Genomic DNA, 18,917 nt, shown 5'->3' on the forward strand with positions numbered 1-18,917 from the left:
TCGGGAGAAAATGACGTCTTGATCTGATTCCAAATGCCCAGATGCCGCCGATCACAGCGATCAATCCCCTCGGAGACTTCTTTCTGCCATGTTTTTTCTTGTACAGCGTGGACTTGGCCCGACGATATATTTCCTGGATGGGCAAAACCCTGTGCCTGCAACGGTCCCTGCGTTAAAAGGGAACGGTGACCATGCGCACCGCCACAGGTTGGGAAGCAAGGGCCCAGGTCTGGGTGCCAGAGTACATATTATGACGATGCTCGCCTCTACGATCTGGCTACGGCAGCTGTTCTTTCATGTTCACAGCAAGCCCGGAAGGTAGAGTCCTGAAGCTGCTGCGACAACACATCGATGACCCTGAGCACATTTATTTGCCTGAACCCGACTCATAGGATCTTACACATCCATAAAAAAGGGATCACAATCCCTTATTTGCATTGAACCGAGACGCACAGGAATCGCCGGGAGAGAAGCACCACTCAGTCCACCAGGAATGTGAACTGACCAGTGGGCGAGGATGAGAATTCCACTCTTTAAGCGTCTGGTCATCACGACCTTGAACATCCTCTTCCCGCCGCTCGCGGTCATGCTGATCACGGGGCCGAATGAAGACTTCATCTTCAACTGCGTCATGTTCATCCTGGCCATCATCCCCTCGCACATCCACGGCTTCTACATCTCCCTCACCTACTTCAACCGCAAGAGAAAAGTGCGCAAGGGCGTGTACCCGGGGAAGCCCAAGCATTTGATCTGGAGCGATCGAGTCAACAACGGGGGCGCAACCCGCCGGGAAATGGAGAGACTGAGGTACGAGAAGGAGCAGGGACAGGGACGGTCTAGCCGACGAGCCAGTCGCAGAGGGAGAAGTTCATCGGGACGTGATGGTTCCCGCAGGCGAGTCGAGAACTGGGACGACGGGTACAAGGAATATGCAGGGAGTCCGCAACATAGCCGGCTCGGGAGACACAGGAGCTACAGAGACTACGACCATGACTCGGACCGGTGAAGCCGGAAGAAACTCCTGTGGCCACGGGCACGACGGCCATGAGAAATAGTCTTTACTTGCTCTTTTCTCGTTGCAAATGGCCGACTACGATACAGGAGAAGAGTCTGGGAGCGGCGGTCATCCGCCGCAAGGATGAGCAATCCCATAGGACAGCCCAGTCAGTCAACGGAGGCAACCCATCGGCTCGTCATCGTAGCCAGGTGCGTCCATGGTCTCAACTCTAGGATAGGGAGAAGCTTCGTCCAAGAACCAGTCAAATCATAACTCCAGCCGTATCATGCTTCCATCCCACTCGATTCGTACGGTTTGAAATGTCTGTGTTTGTTCTTCCTCTATTCCCATGTCTTAGTATCTATATCCCTGTGAGATGGTCTCATTTGCAATGCTAGAGAAGACCTAGAGACCAGGGTCGGCTCCTTTCGGACATTTTCAGCTCCAATCCGTTATCGAGAGGGAATATCTCTGTCGCACGCTGGTAAGTTTCGCAGTTCATGTGTACCGTAGCCTCATCCTTCGTCCGTCGCAAAAGCTCACATTGCGTTGCTCATTCCAACCCGCCCGAAGCCCGTGTACATGTGTGGCCGTTGAAGGGTTTGCCTGGTAGCATAACCCATGGGATATCATATCATACAACACATTAGAGAATAAGAATTTATCATGCCATCACCCATAAAAGCGCAGGCCCAGTCTAACGCGTGTGGCTGATTCCTAGTCTTGACCATATTCTTTTCGCCAACCCCTGATCATTGTCCTCTTCTTTGAGCTGAGGGCCGTTACAAGGGAACGACCGGAATAGGGAACTAGCTTATGTCGGTCGCCTTTTCTCGTTCCTTTTCTCTCTCCTTCGCCGAGTTATCGTCGCCCTTGGTGGGTAAGGGATAGGGGCTGAAGTCGCGACTGCTGGTACTAAAATTCGACTGGACGGGAGGATGTTTCTCGCCGTAGGTGCCACCATTACTGCTAGACTTGTATGAACCCTGTTGCTGCTGCGGAGGAAAGTCATGGTTGTTCGGTACCGGCGTATTGATCGAGCTGGGATCCGTTGACACAGGGCTGATAATACTGTCCATGTTCCCATCTCCATCCAGGGTTACGGCATTCAGCCCGCGCAGGCCGCCCTCAATGTCCCTAACCAGGCGTACGAATTCTTCAGGCACGAGTCCACTCTCACCTGTCCTGGGATCTTCAGCCACCAGCCAGCCCTGACCGTGCCGATATGACACCAAGATTATCTGCCCTTCTTTCAAGGGCAATTCGTTCTGATGCTCGCTTTCGAAATCAAAGAGTGCGACAGCCTTGCCGTGCATTTCCTCGTCGGGGCTGGCAATGGTGAATGAATAGTCTTTTGAGAAACGGGCATCGTCTTCGGCGTCCGAGTATTCGTCTTCGGACACGGGCCCATCCTCGTCGTAGGGGGAAAGATTGCGCTGGAGTGGTTTCGCAAAGTTGGAATCTCGGTGTTGAGGCTCGTGAGGGAATCTGAGCGCGTGGGTGTCATAGGTCTCGACAGCTTCGCCGGGACCGTCTGTTTCCTCTGGATGCCCTGCTGCGCCGACCACGACGCCGCGATTAGGGCCAGCCGCTCCTGGCGATCTTCCTCGCTCGTTTGATTTGTGCTTTTTGTGCCTGCTCGTGGTGACGATGGGGGATTGAATATCCTCATCTTCACTATAAGGCGGCCCATCGTCTTTGAAGGTCATGGCAGGTAACCGATCTCGACTAAAACTGCTGGCGTTTGTTTCTGAAATCCACGGCGGTGTTGCCGACCACTGACCTCTGGAGTCGTCCCATGACGAGACAGCCGGGTCCGACAATCTTCTTGACTCGCTCGCTGGTGTGGAGAGACCTGATTGATGGGGAGGGGGACCGTAATGTAAAGGGTGCGTTGTCAGGTAGGCAAAGTCTCGGACGAGGGTATACGGTAGGCTCGAGTGGAAGGCGGGAAAGACATAGGACGTGGGCCGGGACTGCGGAAGGTAGGAACCTTTTGAATGCGTGGAAAAGGTCGACATCCGTCTCTCAGCATATGAAGTTGGTCTTTGCGAACTCGTGCGCCGCGCAGTCGGGGTGGTAGTGATTAAAGGAGGCAGACTCGGAGGAGAGGTGGTGGCCGTGGCCAGCGGGGGGGACATCGCAGGTGGTGAGGCTGTGATGGTGGCCATCCTGACCGTTCAAGAAGGACGGGATCGGTCGCCAGATGTTGAGATGGTTAAGGAGGAACAGTAGTCGCAAACGAAGAAGGATGTAAGTGTTGTGCCTTGTCGAAGCGCGCCTATAGGCACGAGACGTGGGCAACGAGCAGGAAGCGGTGGGCGGCTAGGAAGGTGTCCAAGGTGCCAATGGCGGCGGTGAATCTGGAGAATCGAGAAGCACAGCGCGCGCGCTTAGCGAAGAGGGCGAAGAGGGAGGGTGTCGAGGACGAGGAAGATGAATGGGAGTTGGAAGGCGTCCCCAGAAGCCAGCTACAAGCGGCTGAAGGGTCCTGATTAAGATAATGAGCAGTGTGAAGACGTCGAGTCAAGCAGTCGAGAATCAGGCGAGGCGAGAACGGCGAGGGTCGAGAAAGACGCCAGATCTAAATATAGCGACAACAGAGAGATGTGATGGGCCGAAACGCAGGCAAAAAAGTCCAAGTAGTGTGCCCCGGGGGGATTAGAAGAGCAGCAATGTCAGGCGATGGGCCATGTTGGTGGTGGTAGTGGTGGTAGTGGTGGTAAGGAGGATGACAAGAAGAGTGCTGCTCGTGTAAGGCAAGGCAGGACGGTCAGCGCCAGCCTGGTAAACAAGAATTGGGAAGGAGAGGAGTCGGCAGCAGGTTGTATGGTATTCGCACGGAGCAATGTTGTCGAGATCGTGGGACCTGGATCGTGAGAGGAGAATGGGTTTAACTGGCTTGAATGGCTTGAATGGCTTGACTGGCTTAACTGCTGTAACTGCTTTAACTGGGCCTTCACGCCTGGTCCTACCTCCAACTGGAATGGGCACCTAAACGGGGGTAAGAGGGTAAGGGCGGCTTCCAACCACAGGCGACCAGAGACACTCCAGACTCCCCACAATCGCTCACTAGGCGTTTCAGATGCCGCCCAAGTCCCGCCGGGCGTCGTTCCTTCTGTCCTCGCTTGCATGGAGAACTTTAGCCGCATCTTGATCCTGGACCGGGAATAATTTTCTGCCCTGTTCTCTCCGATCTTGACTTCGATATACGAAAGTACATTCGATATCTCCAGGCTTTGTCTAAGCTCCAGCTGTGAACCACGGTGAGTGCGTTCAATTCAAATAAACACTTCCCCTCTGTTGTTCGCCTTCCTGTGATGACTATCTTATTGGAGCTGTCCTATTCTCTTGCTGCGGACATCCACACATAATACGCAAATTTCAAACCTCTGACTGCGAGCCGCGTTGAACTTGTTGTCTCCCCCACCTTCAAAGAAGTCTACTGACTTGGAACTGGTAGTTATGCTATACTGGCTGTAGAACTGTAAACCACTGGTGCCACCTTCTATTCCTCTCTCGTCATGTCCGCAGATCCTCGACGTGCTCGCCTTCAGGCGCGAACACACACGCCGCAACCTGCTCAACCAACACCACAACCCCCCTTCACTGCCGCTCAAGAAGCTCTTGCTCCGTCGACGATTGCTCCAACACCACAGACTGATTCGCAAATCATCCCTCCGACAGGACTCGACGGTACCATCGATCCATCCACTCCACCCGCCACCGCAACGCCGACCACCCTCCCGACCGCTACCGCGCCATCTCCTTCACCCGCCACGACTTCACAAGATGAAATCCCCTTTAAACTCAAGTTTTGCACGGTCTGTGCTTCCAACAACAATCGCTCGATGGAAGCTCACCTTCGTCTCTCTACTTCGTCGCACCATTACCCCGTCATCTCCTTCGGCACCGGGAGCTACGTCCGCTTGCCAGGACCCTCTATCTCACAGCCCCAGGTTTACAATTTCAATACCACCTCCTACACAAAGATGTACGATGAACTCAACGCACAAGACTCACGGCTGTATCGAAATAATGGGATACTAAACATGCTTGATCGAAATAGGAAGATAAAATGGGGCCCGGAACGGTTTCACGACTGGATTGTGGGCGCAGCCCGGATGGAAGCCTTGAATCGAGGCGACAAAGGCGCCGAGGGAGCGGAGGGTGGTGTGGTCGACGTCATCTTTACCTGCGAGGAACGATGCTGGGACGCCGTGGTGGATAATTTGTTGGATCGTGGGGCTCCTTTGAATCGGCCTGTTCACGTTTTTAACATCGATATCAAGGATAACCATGAAGAAGCGCTGGTCGGTGGAGGAGCGATTCTTGAGCTGGCTGATAGCTTGAACGAGGCGGCCGTCCAGGAGAGACAACTAAGCGGCACCCAGGGATGGGAGAATGGGACCGGGGCGGCGAGGATGAGCTTTGATGAGAAAGTTCCTGAGATTCTTGCTCGATGGCAGGAACGGTGGCCGAATTTACCAGCATTGTGGACTCTGTCATGGTTTTAGAGATATGAGATGGCAGTCAGATCACAGCATGACTTGTCCAGCCAGGTTGGTCCATCGTCTTTGAACACTTAGCGAGGCGCTGGAGGATATTGGTTCACGCTGTAATGTCTCCGTATATGATTCTATATCTTGCTCGCCTTTTCTATTCCCTTTTCCCTCCTTTCCTTGAGGACGTCCTTTCTCAGCCCGATCTCCACGTCCCTTGGCCCCTCTTTGTTGAATTTCACCAGCACAACATAGTCATCGTCCCCCTTCAATCCCGAGCCCTTCAACTCGGGACCCGGCTTATCCAGCGCGAGCACGCTTCGTCCGTCCTCGCCAAAACTCATGCCGATGGGAGAAATAAACTTCTCCTTCCACGGAACTGGTTTGCCTTCGGTGTCGATCCGTCGTTTCAAGATCTCCCTCTTTCGCAAGATATCTCCCTCCCCGTCACCGGGTGCATCAAGGATCTCTGAGACCAGATACAGCAGCAGGAACTGCGGCGGAAACAAGATGATGTCTCCGCTTCTCGCCATACTCAGCCAGTCCCTCGCAGTCCGCCACTCTGGCGCCATGGTCTCGATTTGATCTGCTGTCGCGTGGACGCTGGGATTGCCCTTCTCCGAGGGGTCGACAAAATAGATGTACATCTGCGTGGTGAACCGTTTTGGTACATTGGGCGGGGTGATCCAGTGGGTGAACGGGATCAGGCGGTCTGTGTCGAGAACGGCGTTGGGAGAAACGGAAGAGAGCCAGGATTTGAAGGGGATCTTGCCCTTGTGCACCGCCTCGCGACCGGCCTTCCTTACGGCCGTGCTGACGGGGAGTAGCGATTCTGCGGTACTGGATTCGCGAGCCAATAATATCCCCGTCTCCTCGAACAGCTCCCTGATCGCGCCGGTGCGGTAGGCGATGTTTTCCAGATGCCGATTCACGTCCTTGGGGTCACTGGGCACGTCCCCGTCACTGGGTTCGAGGTTGCCACCAGGAAAGACATGCGCCGAGGGGAATGCACTTGAGGTCTGGACACGGTGAAGAAGCAGAATCTCATTGTTCGGGGAGACGAGAATCGTGCTGGCTGAGGGAGAAGCCGGCTTGGGAGATTTGTGCTCGGAGTAGCCTCTGACCTCGAACTTGGCCTTCGGTTTCGCAGACATGGTGAAAGCAACGTCCACAAAGCGGTTCACAAAGTTACCAACAGTTCGGAAGTGGCGGCAGGGGATAAATGGATGCGCCCTGTCTGATTCCGGTGTAGATAGCTGCCAGTACTGTCTAGTATTGGTAGTGCTAGAGTATAGAAGCCGATAGGGTAAGCGTCGTGTCGAGCGAGGATAGCGGCACTGTTGCGAAGGGTACAGATATAACCGACTGGAGTCTAACAGAGGAATATAAGAACACGAAGACGACCTGCCCAGAAATCTACATGACGGGGATGAGAGAAACAACAACATTTGAGGGAAAATTGGTCGTGAACGGTAAACGAGTGAGATGATAACCCTAGACCGAGGCTGAACAGAAGGAGCATTTGGCCCGTGGGGGGATGAGAGTTGTAGATGGAGAACTACTGTGTGGGCTTCGTATGAGGTACCGTATGAACTGGCTGGCTTGCTCGGCTTTCGCCCTGAGGCTCGCGTAACTCGTTCAATAGGAGTGAGACAGTGCCTTGCAGAGCCGAGAACGCGCCGAGGTCCATTTATGTCTGACGAAAGGCGGACTTACAAGTGTACGTGGCTACAAGGAAATATACTCGTTGACTGGTTAGAACAGATACCCGTTCTGTCTCTGTCTCCGCCGTGACACACCGCTGCTGAGCGAGTCCTGGGACTATCTCTGATCTATTTTGTATCTTTTTCAACTGTCCGTGGGTATGTCATTCCAATCATGAAATCATAGAAACTTGTCAGATGGCGGAAGTATCACACTCCTTCCCGCCCAGTGAACGCCCGCTTCGCCTTCGCCATGCTGTTGTTTCGGCTTTGTGTGGAGCTCCTCAAGAGTAGAGCTTCTTCTCGAAACTGTCCAAGCCATGCACATTGCCTTCAGCTTGGGCACTGACTGTCCGGAGCTCAAACCGCACTTTGCCACTGGCTACCTCGTCGCGGAACTCGGCCAGGCTCTTGCAACCGATATCTTGAAGAGAATGTTGGAGACCAGCGAGCAGGTAAGGCACGAACTTGGTGACAGAGCCTCGATCCAGTACAGCTCCCGAGACGCCCTGCGCCACCAACAGTCGATCACCCTCTGAAAAGTATCGTGCTGTTCCAGCATTGCTGGCTTTGGAGTTCTTGCCTCCACCACCGGCCTTCTTGTCTTCCATGGCATCGATGCTGCCCATGCCTCGGTACGCTTTGACCAGCTTACCTTCGCGGTTGATGTAAGATTGGCCAGGGGATTCAGTGGTACCGGCAAGGAGACCACCCATCATGACAGTCGAGGCACCCATCGCGATACCCTTGACGATGTGGCCAACATTCTGGATACCGCCGTCGGCAATACAAGGCACGCCGAATTTGGCCGCAAACGACGATACGGCATGGACAGCTGTAGCTTGAGGTCGCCCCACAGCCATGACCTCCTGTGTGATGCAGGCACTGCCACTGCCCATGCCAATTCTCAGGCCATCGGCACCAGCAGCGATAAGGTTCGCGGCTTGTTCCCGAGTCACCACATTTCCAGCAATGACGTCAAGTTGGGGATACTTTTCTTTGATGTATTTGACCATATCGATCTGATACATGCTGTTACCCTGGCTGCTATCGAGAACCACGATATCCAGCCCGGCATCAACCAGCTTCTGCAGTCGGATCTTATCCTCGGGTCTAGTACCAATTGCTGCAGCCGCAAGCAACTGCTTTGAGAGGGGTAGTTTAGAGGCGAGAGGGTAGTTGAGGTTCTTGAGAAGGTCGGACCGGGAAAGGAGGGACACTAGGTTGCCGCTTGCGTCGACGATGGGCAGTTTACCTTTCCTTGACTTGCGGAGGACATCGTTGGCCTCGGCCAATGTAGTGCCAGCTGGTGCAGTAATCAGATCTTTCGACATGACCTCCGTGACCAAGTCATCGGGACAAGGGTGGAACTGGATATCGCGTGTGGTAATAATGCCAATAAGCTTAGACTTGAGCTGTCCGTTTTCTATTCGTGTTGTCAGCTGCTGTCCATTCCCAAGACTCGAAGACAAAATGTAGGATTCAGCGTGGTTCTCAGACAGAAATCTCCATAATTCCCCATTGCAAGTTCATGCTGCGGATGAACGAAAGTTTAAAAGGGTAAATAGTTTTGGACATCATTGAAGGATAGGGGCGAGGTGACCATAAGGTTGTTTGGGAACATACCGGTGACAGGGAACCCGCCAAATCCCCATTTCTCTTTCAGCTCTTTCGCCTCTCCAACAGTAGTCTTCGGGCTGAGGACAATTGGGTCGGATATGAATCCGTTTTCGTATCTCTTGACTTTGCGTACCATATCGGCCTGCTCCTCAGCAGAGCAGTTGTGGTGGATGATACCGAGACCGCCCAGCAAAGCCATATGGATAGCCATCGAATCTTCAGTGACAGTGTCCATGGGCGAGGAAAGAAGCGGAGTTTTCAAGGTGATTCGTTTGGTGATGGGCGAATCGAGGGTGACCTCAGACGCAGGGAAGCCTGTGCACGAGTATCAGAATCATGGTTTCGAAGCACAAAGAATTCAAAGGGGTAACATACCAATATATCCAGGCAGAATCAGGAAATCGTTATAAGTCAGAGCACCATTTTTGTTCGAGTCCAGAAGGGAGTTGATGTCGAGCCCATCGCGAGTGCCGTAGTCGGAATCGAGAACTTCGAGGGCTTTCCGATAGTCCAGTTTCTCCCCTTTGCGGGTAACAGAGGTGCCGTTGGCGATGTCTCCATTCGCAATCGGCATCTTGACGAGGAATTTGGAAAGAGGTTTCTATCAAATACAGCAGAGGGATCATACAGTTGGGCTGCTGGGGTCAGGGAGGGCCTTTCCAAAGGAAGGGAAAAATTTCAGAAGGTCTTGAGCAGAAAGGGGATTTTGAATGAAAAGGCGGAGAGCGGGTGGCCCCTGCGCAGCCAATCGTCTCTGTGTGCGACCCCGACCAATTATCGTGCACCTCCTAAGCAATCTTGGCATTCGGTGTCCCGCCATCCGTTTTGAGCACAGATGTAAACAAAAAGCGTCAGGTCAGAAACTGCAAGTTTCATTTTCTCCCCTCAACTCACTGGGTGCTGCGCGGATAAATCAGAGCACTCTACAATCCAATATCACTGTCTAGGTCTGCCAACGACTTGATATCCTTCAAACATTCGAAGTGTTCATTTTGCAACTCCTCAACGTGGCACCGCTGGCGAGCTGAATGATACCTTGCGCAGACGGTTGAGGATGCGACGCAAGCCTCGAATACGACCAGTTCCAAAGCTCTTCTACATTGATCTTGCATTCCACGTCTCTCCGGGATGTCGCACTACGCACTTCGCCGTGCCCAAACAGACAACCAATTCGGGTTTCCTCAACGACAGACTTCGACTGCTTCGACTACTTCTTCCATCTACTCAGGGGCGTCCAGTGCTTTTCTTCCCAGCCGTACCAGCACGGTCACTTCCACTAACTCCAGTATCTATTCAAGAGGCTCTCCAGGTCACAAGCGGTCAAACACAACCATTGAGGAAATGACGCCCACCAGGACCTGTGGTGGGAGCAGCAGTGTAGAAAATAGCCCAGACCATGTATATCGCAACATCCGCCAAAGCCTGCGTCCTCTTCCTCAAGCTCCATCGCCGACCACGACACCCAATGCTCGCCGTCCGAGTCCCTACCACACCCGAGCTCACACCATCGACCGCTTTCCTCAGACTGCCTCCGAAGATCCATTGGAGGACAAGCACCTACATGAGCATCATCAAGACATGCATCAAGGCAGAACTCATACTCACCAAGGCTTATCGAATCCCCACGCAAACACATTCAAAGCCCCTGACCTTCGTGAGCTGCAGAAATCCTCTACAACCTATCTGAAAACCTTGTCGAAATTTGCCCAAGAAGGTGAAGCCGAAGAGTTTGGAATCGCAGCACCTAGCCAGTCTGTTACCGGATTGCATAATCGGAGACAATTGAAACGCACCGACTCAGTCGCAATAGGCGCTCGGTCAGTGGCTAAGAGTTACGGATGGGGCGAAAGAAACTGGATGGACAAGCAGCGGCAATTCTTGCAGGCCTACGAATATCTCTGCCATATTGGGGAAGCGAAAGAATGGATCGAAGACATTATCAACAAGCCAATCCCACCCATCGTGCAACTAGAAGAGGCTCTACGCGACGGAGTTACACTGGCAGAAATTGTTCAGGCATTCCATCCCGACCAGCGCCTCAGAATCTTCCGCCATCCGAAATTGCAGTTCAAACACTCGGACAATATTGTCTTGTTCTTCCGATTTCTCGAGGACGTGGGCCTGCCGGATCTGTTCCGCTTCGAGTTGATCGATCTATACGAAAAGAAAAACATTCCGAAAGTGATCTACTGCATCCATGCCTTGTCGTGGCTCCTTTACCGCAAAGGCATGGTCGACTTTCGGATCGGAAACTTGGTTGGTCAACTTGAATTCGAGCACCATGAATTGGAACAGACACAACGAGGCCTCGACAAAGCTGGGGTTAGCATGCCTAGTTTTTCAGGAATGGGTGCCAGTTTTGGCGAACCCGAGCCAGAGCCTGAGCCAGTGGAGACCGAAGCAGAAAGAATAGATAGAGAGCTACGGGAACAAGAAGCGATCATCTCAGACTTTCAAAATCAGGTACGAGGTGCGTTGGTCAGAATGCGACTGGGCGATGTGATGCAGCGGCTCTGGGACGCAGAGGATTTCATCGTCGAAATTCAATCGCGCGTTCGCGGTGACTGGGCAAGACAAATTGCCGATTACAGGCTCAATATGCAACGGTTCAGCACGAATCTCCAGGCTGCGGCCCGTGGGTTTCTGATAAGACTGCGACAGCAGAAGAAGGCCCAGCAATGGAAGTCGAAAGCAAAGGATGTGCTCAAGCTTCAAAGCCTCTTCAGGGCGGGCCAGGTCCGGACCCAAACCCATTCCATCAGGTCACAGGTACAAACGCATGAGTCTGGTATTCGCAATCTGCAAGCTGCCATTCGAGGGGCACTCTCTAGGCGAGACGCATTCAACCAGTACGAGGCCACCAGGACAGCAGAAAAAGAAGTAATATCACTGCAAGCTGTCGTTCGCGGCATGCTGACCAGAGCTCGGCTTCAAGACGATCACGGATTTCTACAAGAGGAAAGCTATGCGATTACCCAATGTCAAGCTGGAGCAAGGTCGTTGCTAGCAAGAATAGCTCAGAATAAGCTGCGACAAGGGCTACTCAACTCGGCGCCGGCATGGGCTTCACTACAAGCCATCGTCCGAGCGGGTCGAGTCCGTACCACACTTTCTGATCTAAAACAGTCCTTGAGATCACAGTCTACGTCCATTCGCGATTTTCAGGCAATCCTCAGAGGCGCAAACGCGAGGGAAGCCTTTAGCTCGCTGAAGCTTTCTCTACTGCAGCACTCAGCCAGTACGATACCGGTGCAGGCTGCCATCCGTGGCTTCACGAGGCGGAATCATATGCAAAAGCAGCAACAGAACCTTCAGAGACATGCGTCCAAGTTCACCCAACTCCAAGCACTTTCTCGCGGAGCACTTCTGCGAATCCACACAGGAGAATTACTCACAGAGCTTGGTAAGACTCAGGATGAAGCAATTCAACTACAAGCCCTGATTCGTGCCATGCTCTGCCGAAGTCAAATTGGCGATTTGCTGAGTGAGTTGGAAACACACGATGAGTCTATTACCGAACTACAGGCCCTTATGAGAGCAGCCGCTATCCGATCCCAATTTGCAGAGAAGAAGCGTTACTTCAAAGAGAACATGGAAAAAGTGATTAAGATCCAGAGCGTTGTTCGGGCTAAGATTCAAGGAAAGGCGTATAAGAGCCTCACTGCCGGAAAGAACCCTCCTGTGGGGACGCTGAAAGGCTTCGTACATCTTCTCAACGACAGTGATTTTGATTTCGAAGAGGAGGTTGAATTTGAACGACTTCGCAAGACTGTGGTCCAGCACGTTCGTCAGAATGAACTTGCGGATCAATATATCACGCAGTTAGATATCAAAATTGCTCTCCTCGTCAAGAACAAAATCACCCTGGATGAAGTTGTCAAACACCAGCGACATTTCGGCGGCCATGTCGGTGCTCTCCTCCCCAACTCGGACATTGCTTCGAAGGATCCGTTCGACTTGAAAGCGCTGAATAAGACCTCCCGGCGAAAATTGGAGCACTATCAGGAACTCTTTTTCCTGCTTCAGACTCAACCTCAATATCTGTCAAGACTCCTGAGACGTATCAGGGAACAGGCCACTGCGGAAAAGGAATGTGACCGGGTCAAACATCTCGTCATGGGCATTTTCGGTTACGCCCAAAAGCGAAGGGAAGAATATTATCTCGTTAAACTGATTGGCCGGTCCATCAAAGAAGAAGTTGACTGCTCCGCCTCTCTTCAAGACTACCTCCGAACGAATTCATTTTCCAACAAACTGTTTGGAGCATACAGCAAGTCGCCTCGCGACCGTAAGTTTTTGAGAGACATCCTCGGCCCTCTTGTCAAAGAGAATATCATTGACAACACTATGCTCGATCTCGAAAGTGACCCTCTTCAGATCTATGTCTCTGCCATCAATAACGAAGAGCTGAGAACAGGACGACGAAGCCAGAGAGATCCCAATGTCCCGAGGGAGGTAGCCATCCGGGACCCAGAGACCAGAGCAACGTTTATTGCACACATGCAAGATCTCCGCGATATTACGGATCAGTTCTTCCTCTGCCTAGAAGACTGTCTGCAGCGGATGCCTTTTGGTGTCCGGTGCGTTGTTCAGCAGACATATGAGCATCTCGTCGCCCGATTTCCTGGCGAAGAGGCTGATTTTGTGCTTCAGCTCGTGGGCCAGTGGCTATGGCGTCACTACCTCCAACCTGCTCTCCTGGAGCCCGAAAAGTTTGGTGTCGCTGATCGAGCTATGACGCAAGAACAAAAACGGAACCTGGGGGAGATAGCAAAAGTGTTGAACCAGGCCGCCTCAGGCCGTGAGTTTGGCGGTGACAATGTTTACCTCCAGCCCCTGAACAACTACGTGCGCGAGTCTATCGGACGGTTCGCGGCAATCTGGAGTCATGGTGAGTGGATCAGACCCAACCTGCTTTTCTTCGAGCTAACCTTTCGGGCAGTAATATCAATACCACCGGCAGAAGAGCACTATGATATTGACGAGTTCAACGATCTTTACGCAAAGACAAAACCGACCTTGTACATCAAGATGGCCGATATTTTCTCCATCCACAAATTGTTGTCTCAAGAGATCAGTTCAATTTGTCCGAATCAGGACGATGTTCTCCGCGACATCCTGAGGGAATTGGGTAGTGTCCAGAGCAATGAAAGCGAACTCAGGGGTGTAAGCTCCAGCGAGATCAGTCTGACACTGACCCCCAAACTGTTAAACTCGGAAGATCCAGATGCGGATGTGAAGACTCTGCTGACCGAGACCAAACGGTGCGTCCTCTATATCATCCGGGTCCAGTCAGGGGCAAATCTCCTTGAAATATTGGTCAAGCCAATCACACCTGAAGATGAGGACAAATGGGAGATTTTGGTCAATGACGAACTCCGCGCTGGCAACGGGCGGCGTGGTGCTTATACCGACGTCCACAACCATCTCGACATCAGCAGCCTGTCATACCCCGATCTCAAGCGCATTGCTCTGGAAAATATCTTGCAGCTCGAGTCTGTCGGTCGCTTGACACGGTCGAACCAGTACCAAGACCTTCTCAACGCCATCGCTATCGACATTCGAACCAAACACCGGCGACGACTGCAACGACAGCGTGAACTCGAGAACGTGAAGACCACTCTGGCACGGCTTAACGAGCAAGCATTGTATCTTGAGCAGCAACTGAAGACTTACAATGACTATATTGAACAAGCCATGGTGACTTTGCAGAACAAGAAGAGCAAGAAGCGGTTCGTGATGCCCTTCAGCAAACAGTGGGAACACGAACGCGAGCTTCAGCGTTCTGGCCGATCCTTCAAATTCGGTTCGTACAAATACTCCGCACGAACTCTGGCAGACAAGGGGGTGCTTGTCCACTGGCGCGGCTACCAAGAGCGACAATGGGACCGAGTGGACTTGACCTTCTCTTCAAACGAAGTCGGCGTTTTCACGATTGACGGCAGCTCAGGGAATATGATGATCCCAGGAGCCAACGCTCAAGTGCCACTCGACGATCTTTTGCAGGCGCAGTTCAACAACACGCAATTCATGGAGTTCTTTGAAGGAGCGTTGCGCGTAAATGTCAACTTATTCTTGCACTTGATTATGAAGAAATTTTATAATGAATGAGTGATGACTGCATGCGTATGCATTCCTACAAAATCTGGGCAGATTGTGTTGGAGGCTTCTTGGAGGAGGAGGTCCTGTTGGAGACTGATAGAGGACCTCGGAAGTGGAATGAGAATCAACATTCTGGACAATAGTATTTGGTTCAGCCTCGTAAGTATGCCACCGCCTTGTTGTAGGGCTCAGCGGCTATCTTGCAGTCATATGAGCAGCATAGAATAAGAAGCTATTCAACACAGTTTCAAAAGGGTAATTAGCTTGGATACCCTCCTATACGCACCAAGGGCTGCTTCCTACACCCTCAAGCAGCTGTGCCGTCGGGATATCTGACCAGGCAAATCAAATGCTAATACTATTCATACACTATGCCATCCCAACGCCTTGCAGGCGTCCTCGGTAATCAGTCGTGTCTGTCGGAATTCGCCCTCTACGTCCCAATGTGGCAGGGACGGACGTATTGCTCCAACGACTACCCTTCCACGGGCCTTTTTTGCCGGTATCTGAGCGTGTCAAGGAACGTGCAGTCATTTTGGGTCCGTGCTTGAGTGTGTATACCTGGAAAGTCGAGGAAGAGCCAGGCACACCACGCGGCCATTGTTGCACAGAACGTCTGTGCGGACCTGTGTATGAGGGAACTGTTTACTCGTTTATAGTCTCCTTTGTTTGGTGATTTTCGACCAAGTGTGAGAACTGACTAAACATCGCAGACGCCCATCAGCACTTGTACCACCTTCGCAAGAAGCGCACTGCGGAATGATGACAGGCCACCACAAAAAGAGTTCAGGGGAGGATATGCTTTGCGCACAGCCCGAACTCATGGTGGGTGGCGGTGCTGAGTGAGTAAATTGATTTTGAAAGCTCTGCTGTGTTGGATCTCAAAAAGGAATATGCAGTCTACGGATTTCTCGGAAGCCAGTGTTGTTCTCGACTCTCATGATACCCACCCTGTGCAATCAGCCGCACCAGGATCAGGTACGGATTGTTTCGAGATAGGGTCCGTGACTTCCGGGCGAGCTACCCAGCTCGCAACGACAGTCCAGCAGAGATCACCTATACGCGTCTGCATACCACAGAAGTTGCTCATCCGCGCGCGGGCAGCTGGAGGGGGAACTGCCGAGGGAATAAGATGACCTGTCGCGCCTCCCTGTGAAGGAGCTTCCGGAATGATGATTGATGATATTTCAGGCCCGTCCTCACCGTGCAACAATGCAGATCTCAGCCTGATTTGTTGCAGAAGCTTATCCTGCCTGAAGCATGCAGCGTAAGGCCCGTTCTTCAGGCATTCGGCGAACCATGTTGGGTTGGCCTCCTCTCGAAGGCAGGAATCGTAAATAATAGACCGATCTCGTGCAACCTTCCAGGAGATTTTTTGGATCTGAGGAATTGTTTTCCGGATAATCGTTCCGTTGATGGCTCTGAATAGACGCGGAAATGCAAGGTACAGGTACAAGTGCACAGAAAGGTTCAGACACGGGCCCACACTCGTTGCGTCCGTTGCCGGCGTAACCTCACCAAGTCGAGATGTGTCATGGACGAGTTGGGACAAGTTCAGGAACACGTCTTGAATCTGTCATACGACGAGATGCGACTGCACCACGTGTGAACTAGTCTGGGATCCATGCCCAGAAAGCTGCCATACAGTACCTACCTAGACGATGGCGCGGATTTGAGATTGGATGACAAGAAATATATCATGAGACTTGGAAGGAAATTGTATTTGACCACAAACACGGAGTCACGAGGGACGACGAGTGTAGGATTCTTGCCGAAGTGGCTTGGGCTGGACTGGCTGGGCATTTGGTTATGCCCGGGAATGCAGTCTTCTGATCACCCCTTTTCCAGAGGAGAGATCTCTCGAAGAGCGGTTCGATAGATCGGAGATTCTCTTTGGGCGTCGGCACGCGGGACAGAGGGATAGCAAATGATATATGCGCATGATGTCAACGGCGGCACAAGGGGAATGTGGGCTGGGCTCGCAGTCAAAGAGGATGGCAGTTCGATTCATTCAGGACCCATCGATAAGGTATGCAGGTCAAAGGCTCTGCTGCCGTTGACAAGGCCCCCCTAAGATCGCCCTGCGACTATGTTCGCTTTGCCATGTCTGGGGGAACTATCGAATCGGAAGAGAAGTCGATCACTCTGAGCTGACGTGTTAGAGCTTCGACACTGGGAAAGGTGGAGAGCTCGGGTGGTGCTAGCTCGTGGCCAAAAGTTGGTATCGGCTCGTTAAGCCTGGCTCCCCTTGCATTGGAATGCCTGAAACGGTCGAATCAAGGTGTGCATGACCTCCCTCGCGTTCAGGGGTACCACCATCATGCGAGCGCTGTCTCTGCAAATCCCCGGTGACACTCCATGTGAACTGATCGATAGTCTGAGTGGGTAACATGCTTGGGAAAGGCTGTCGCGGCAGGGTAAGATGATTCTCTCCATTCGGTCTGTATAGGTGTAGGGCCCAACGGAAGTAAGCGGGAAAAGATCAAAAGGATAGGAAGAGCCGCGTGAATGGCAAATAGACTCTCCTTTTCTCTCGCATAGCTCTCCTTCTGTGCCTTGAATCCTTCTCAGTCCATCCATGAACGAATAATATTCCTCGAGGATGGTTCAATAGGTGTATATCTGATGCTTCTCGTCCAGAAATCTGCTCTTACCAATCCACATTGCTCGGGTCAGCAACCCATCAGCCATGGCGCACCACCAAAGACACCCTTCGATAGCATCGTCTACCAAGACTACCACGCCGACAGACAGCTGGGAATCGTACTTCGACTCGTGGGGGGTGGAAGACGGAGACGTGCCCGACATGGCACCACCCCCTCGGCGCACCATTATTGAGCCTGTGATCGTGAATGACGAACTCTACGACCCGGAAAGCCTGCTGAATGCCGAATTCAACCTGGATCGTGCCCTGGATTTGGAGTTGGACTGGGATTTCCAGGACTATCACCACGACTACCAGGACAGGTGCTCCCCCAAGGTGTTTGGGAGATTGAATGACGCCAATCCGGCCAACAAGCGGCATGCGATTTGCGTCTCAAACCGACGGGCAGCGGCAGCGGCAGCGGCATGTGGTCAAAGCCAGACTCGAAGAGATCGTCGCCCAGCGACTGTGTCGACACCAATGGCCACCCGGCCTGATGACGTTGAGCGGATGGCAAATATGGGGATGACCCAGCCTCGTCAACCATTCGTGGCAAGGCAGGGGGAGATTGGCAGATCTGGCCATGCGTGCTTGACCAGGAGGAGGACCCTGCATGGGCGCCGGTCGGACTATTGTTTCGAGAGCTCCAGCAGCAGCAGAAGACCACACCGGGCACTGCAGCGTAAGGAGCATTTCAACAGGAACCCACCGCAGGCGGAGCCACCTGTAAGTTATTTTGCCCCCCCGCGCGACGCCTATCAAGCCCGATGATCTCATCACCCAGCAACCACGCCACCTCCCCTCTCGTGCCCTTACCCCCCCCCCCCCTAACCCATTACGCAGCACCGGCACCACTGGGAAGTACCACTGGCATCTCCAATACCTCGCCTGGGTAGCTACGTCTTTACCTAAGCCCTTGGTGCAAGGACTTTGCCCCTCCAAAACGACATCGTCACCCATCCGTCACCACTAACTCTTGCTACCACGCCCCTCCGTCCCCCGAATTCCTCTCACAAGCCCATCCATCTGCTCTCCCAATTCCAAACATCACACCATCCTTTCAATCTTTCACGACTTGCTCTCTCCCGACCACATCTCGTTTCCGCTTCTTTGTTTACGCCTATTACGCCCTCGTCCTCTTCGTCCTCCATTCCCCTCCCCGGCCCCGCTTCCTCCTTGCAGCCGCCATCTCAAAAACCAAGACCGGTCATTGGCACTTCACCTATTTCCGTCAAAGCTGCGCTCCGCTTATCCTGCTGCTGAATCATCCAGCTCGCCGTTTCCTGCAACCACCGAAAATCTGGGCCTCAAGAGACCCTACCTGCTACTATCTCTTGCCTACTGCCGTG

The 18,917-nt window shown here is 52.7% G+C and overlaps 7 protein-coding genes across 7 annotated transcripts; 4 read left to right on the forward strand and 3 right to left on the reverse strand.

Moving 5' to 3' along the window:
* Nucleotides 1–517: 517 nt before the first annotated feature.
* AYL99_00035 (hypothetical protein) lies at nt 518–1,006 on the forward strand (the record flags this gene model as incomplete). Its single annotated transcript, XM_018831551.1, has 1 exon — nt 518–1,006. The coding sequence occupies one exon, from the start codon at nt 518–520 to the stop codon at nt 1,004–1,006; it is 489 nt and encodes a 162-aa protein (XP_018697430.1).
* Nucleotides 1,007–1,806: 800 nt separating this feature from the next.
* AYL99_00036 (hypothetical protein) lies at nt 1,807–3,168 on the reverse strand (the record flags this gene model as incomplete). The annotated part of the gene is made up of 1 exon (XM_018831552.1): nt 1,807–3,168. One exon carries the CDS (start codon nt 3,166–3,168, stop codon nt 1,807–1,809), a length of 1,362 nt encoding a protein of 453 aa, XP_018697431.1.
* A 1,353-nt stretch (nt 3,169–4,521) lies between these two features.
* On the forward strand, nt 4,522–5,514 carry AYL99_00037 (RNA polymerase II subunit A domain phosphatase ssu72; the record flags this gene model as incomplete). The annotated part of the gene is made up of 1 exon (XM_018831553.1): nt 4,522–5,514. One exon carries the CDS (start codon nt 4,522–4,524, stop codon nt 5,512–5,514), a length of 993 nt encoding a protein of 330 aa, XP_018697432.1.
* Nucleotides 5,515–5,636: 122 nt separating this feature from the next.
* AYL99_00038 (hypothetical protein) lies at nt 5,637–6,653 on the reverse strand (the record flags this gene model as incomplete). Its single annotated transcript, XM_018831554.1, has 1 exon — nt 5,637–6,653. One exon carries the CDS (start codon nt 6,651–6,653, stop codon nt 5,637–5,639), a length of 1,017 nt encoding a protein of 338 aa, XP_018697433.1.
* Nucleotides 6,654–7,486: 833 nt separating this feature from the next.
* Nucleotides 7,487–9,396, reverse strand: AYL99_00039 (inosine-5'-monophosphate dehydrogenase; the record flags this gene model as incomplete). Its single annotated transcript, XM_018831555.1, has 3 exons — nt 7,487–8,628; nt 8,829–9,137; nt 9,198–9,396. 3 exons carry the CDS (start codon nt 9,394–9,396, stop codon nt 7,487–7,489), a joined length of 1,650 nt encoding a protein of 549 aa, XP_018697434.1.
* A 554-nt stretch (nt 9,397–9,950) lies between these two features.
* Nucleotides 9,951–14,933, forward strand: AYL99_00040 (hypothetical protein; the record flags this gene model as incomplete). Its single annotated transcript, XM_018831556.1, has 2 exons — nt 9,951–13,713; nt 13,765–14,933. 2 exons carry the CDS (start codon nt 9,951–9,953, stop codon nt 14,931–14,933), a joined length of 4,932 nt encoding a protein of 1,643 aa, XP_018697435.1.
* Nucleotides 14,934–17,613: 2,680 nt separating this feature from the next.
* On the forward strand, nt 17,614–18,339 carry AYL99_00041 (hypothetical protein; the record flags this gene model as incomplete). Its single annotated transcript, XM_018831557.1, has 1 exon — nt 17,614–18,339. The coding sequence occupies one exon, from the start codon at nt 17,614–17,616 to the stop codon at nt 18,337–18,339; it is 726 nt and encodes a 241-aa protein (XP_018697436.1).
* Nucleotides 18,340–18,917: the final 578 nt, after the last annotated feature.

The sequence above is a fragment of the Fonsecaea erecta genome (genome assembly GCF_001651985.1).
Source record: "Fonsecaea erecta strain CBS 125763 chromosome Unknown Scaff1, whole genome shotgun sequence".
Lineage (NCBI taxonomy): Eukaryota > Fungi > Ascomycota > Eurotiomycetes > Chaetothyriales > Herpotrichiellaceae > Fonsecaea > Fonsecaea erecta.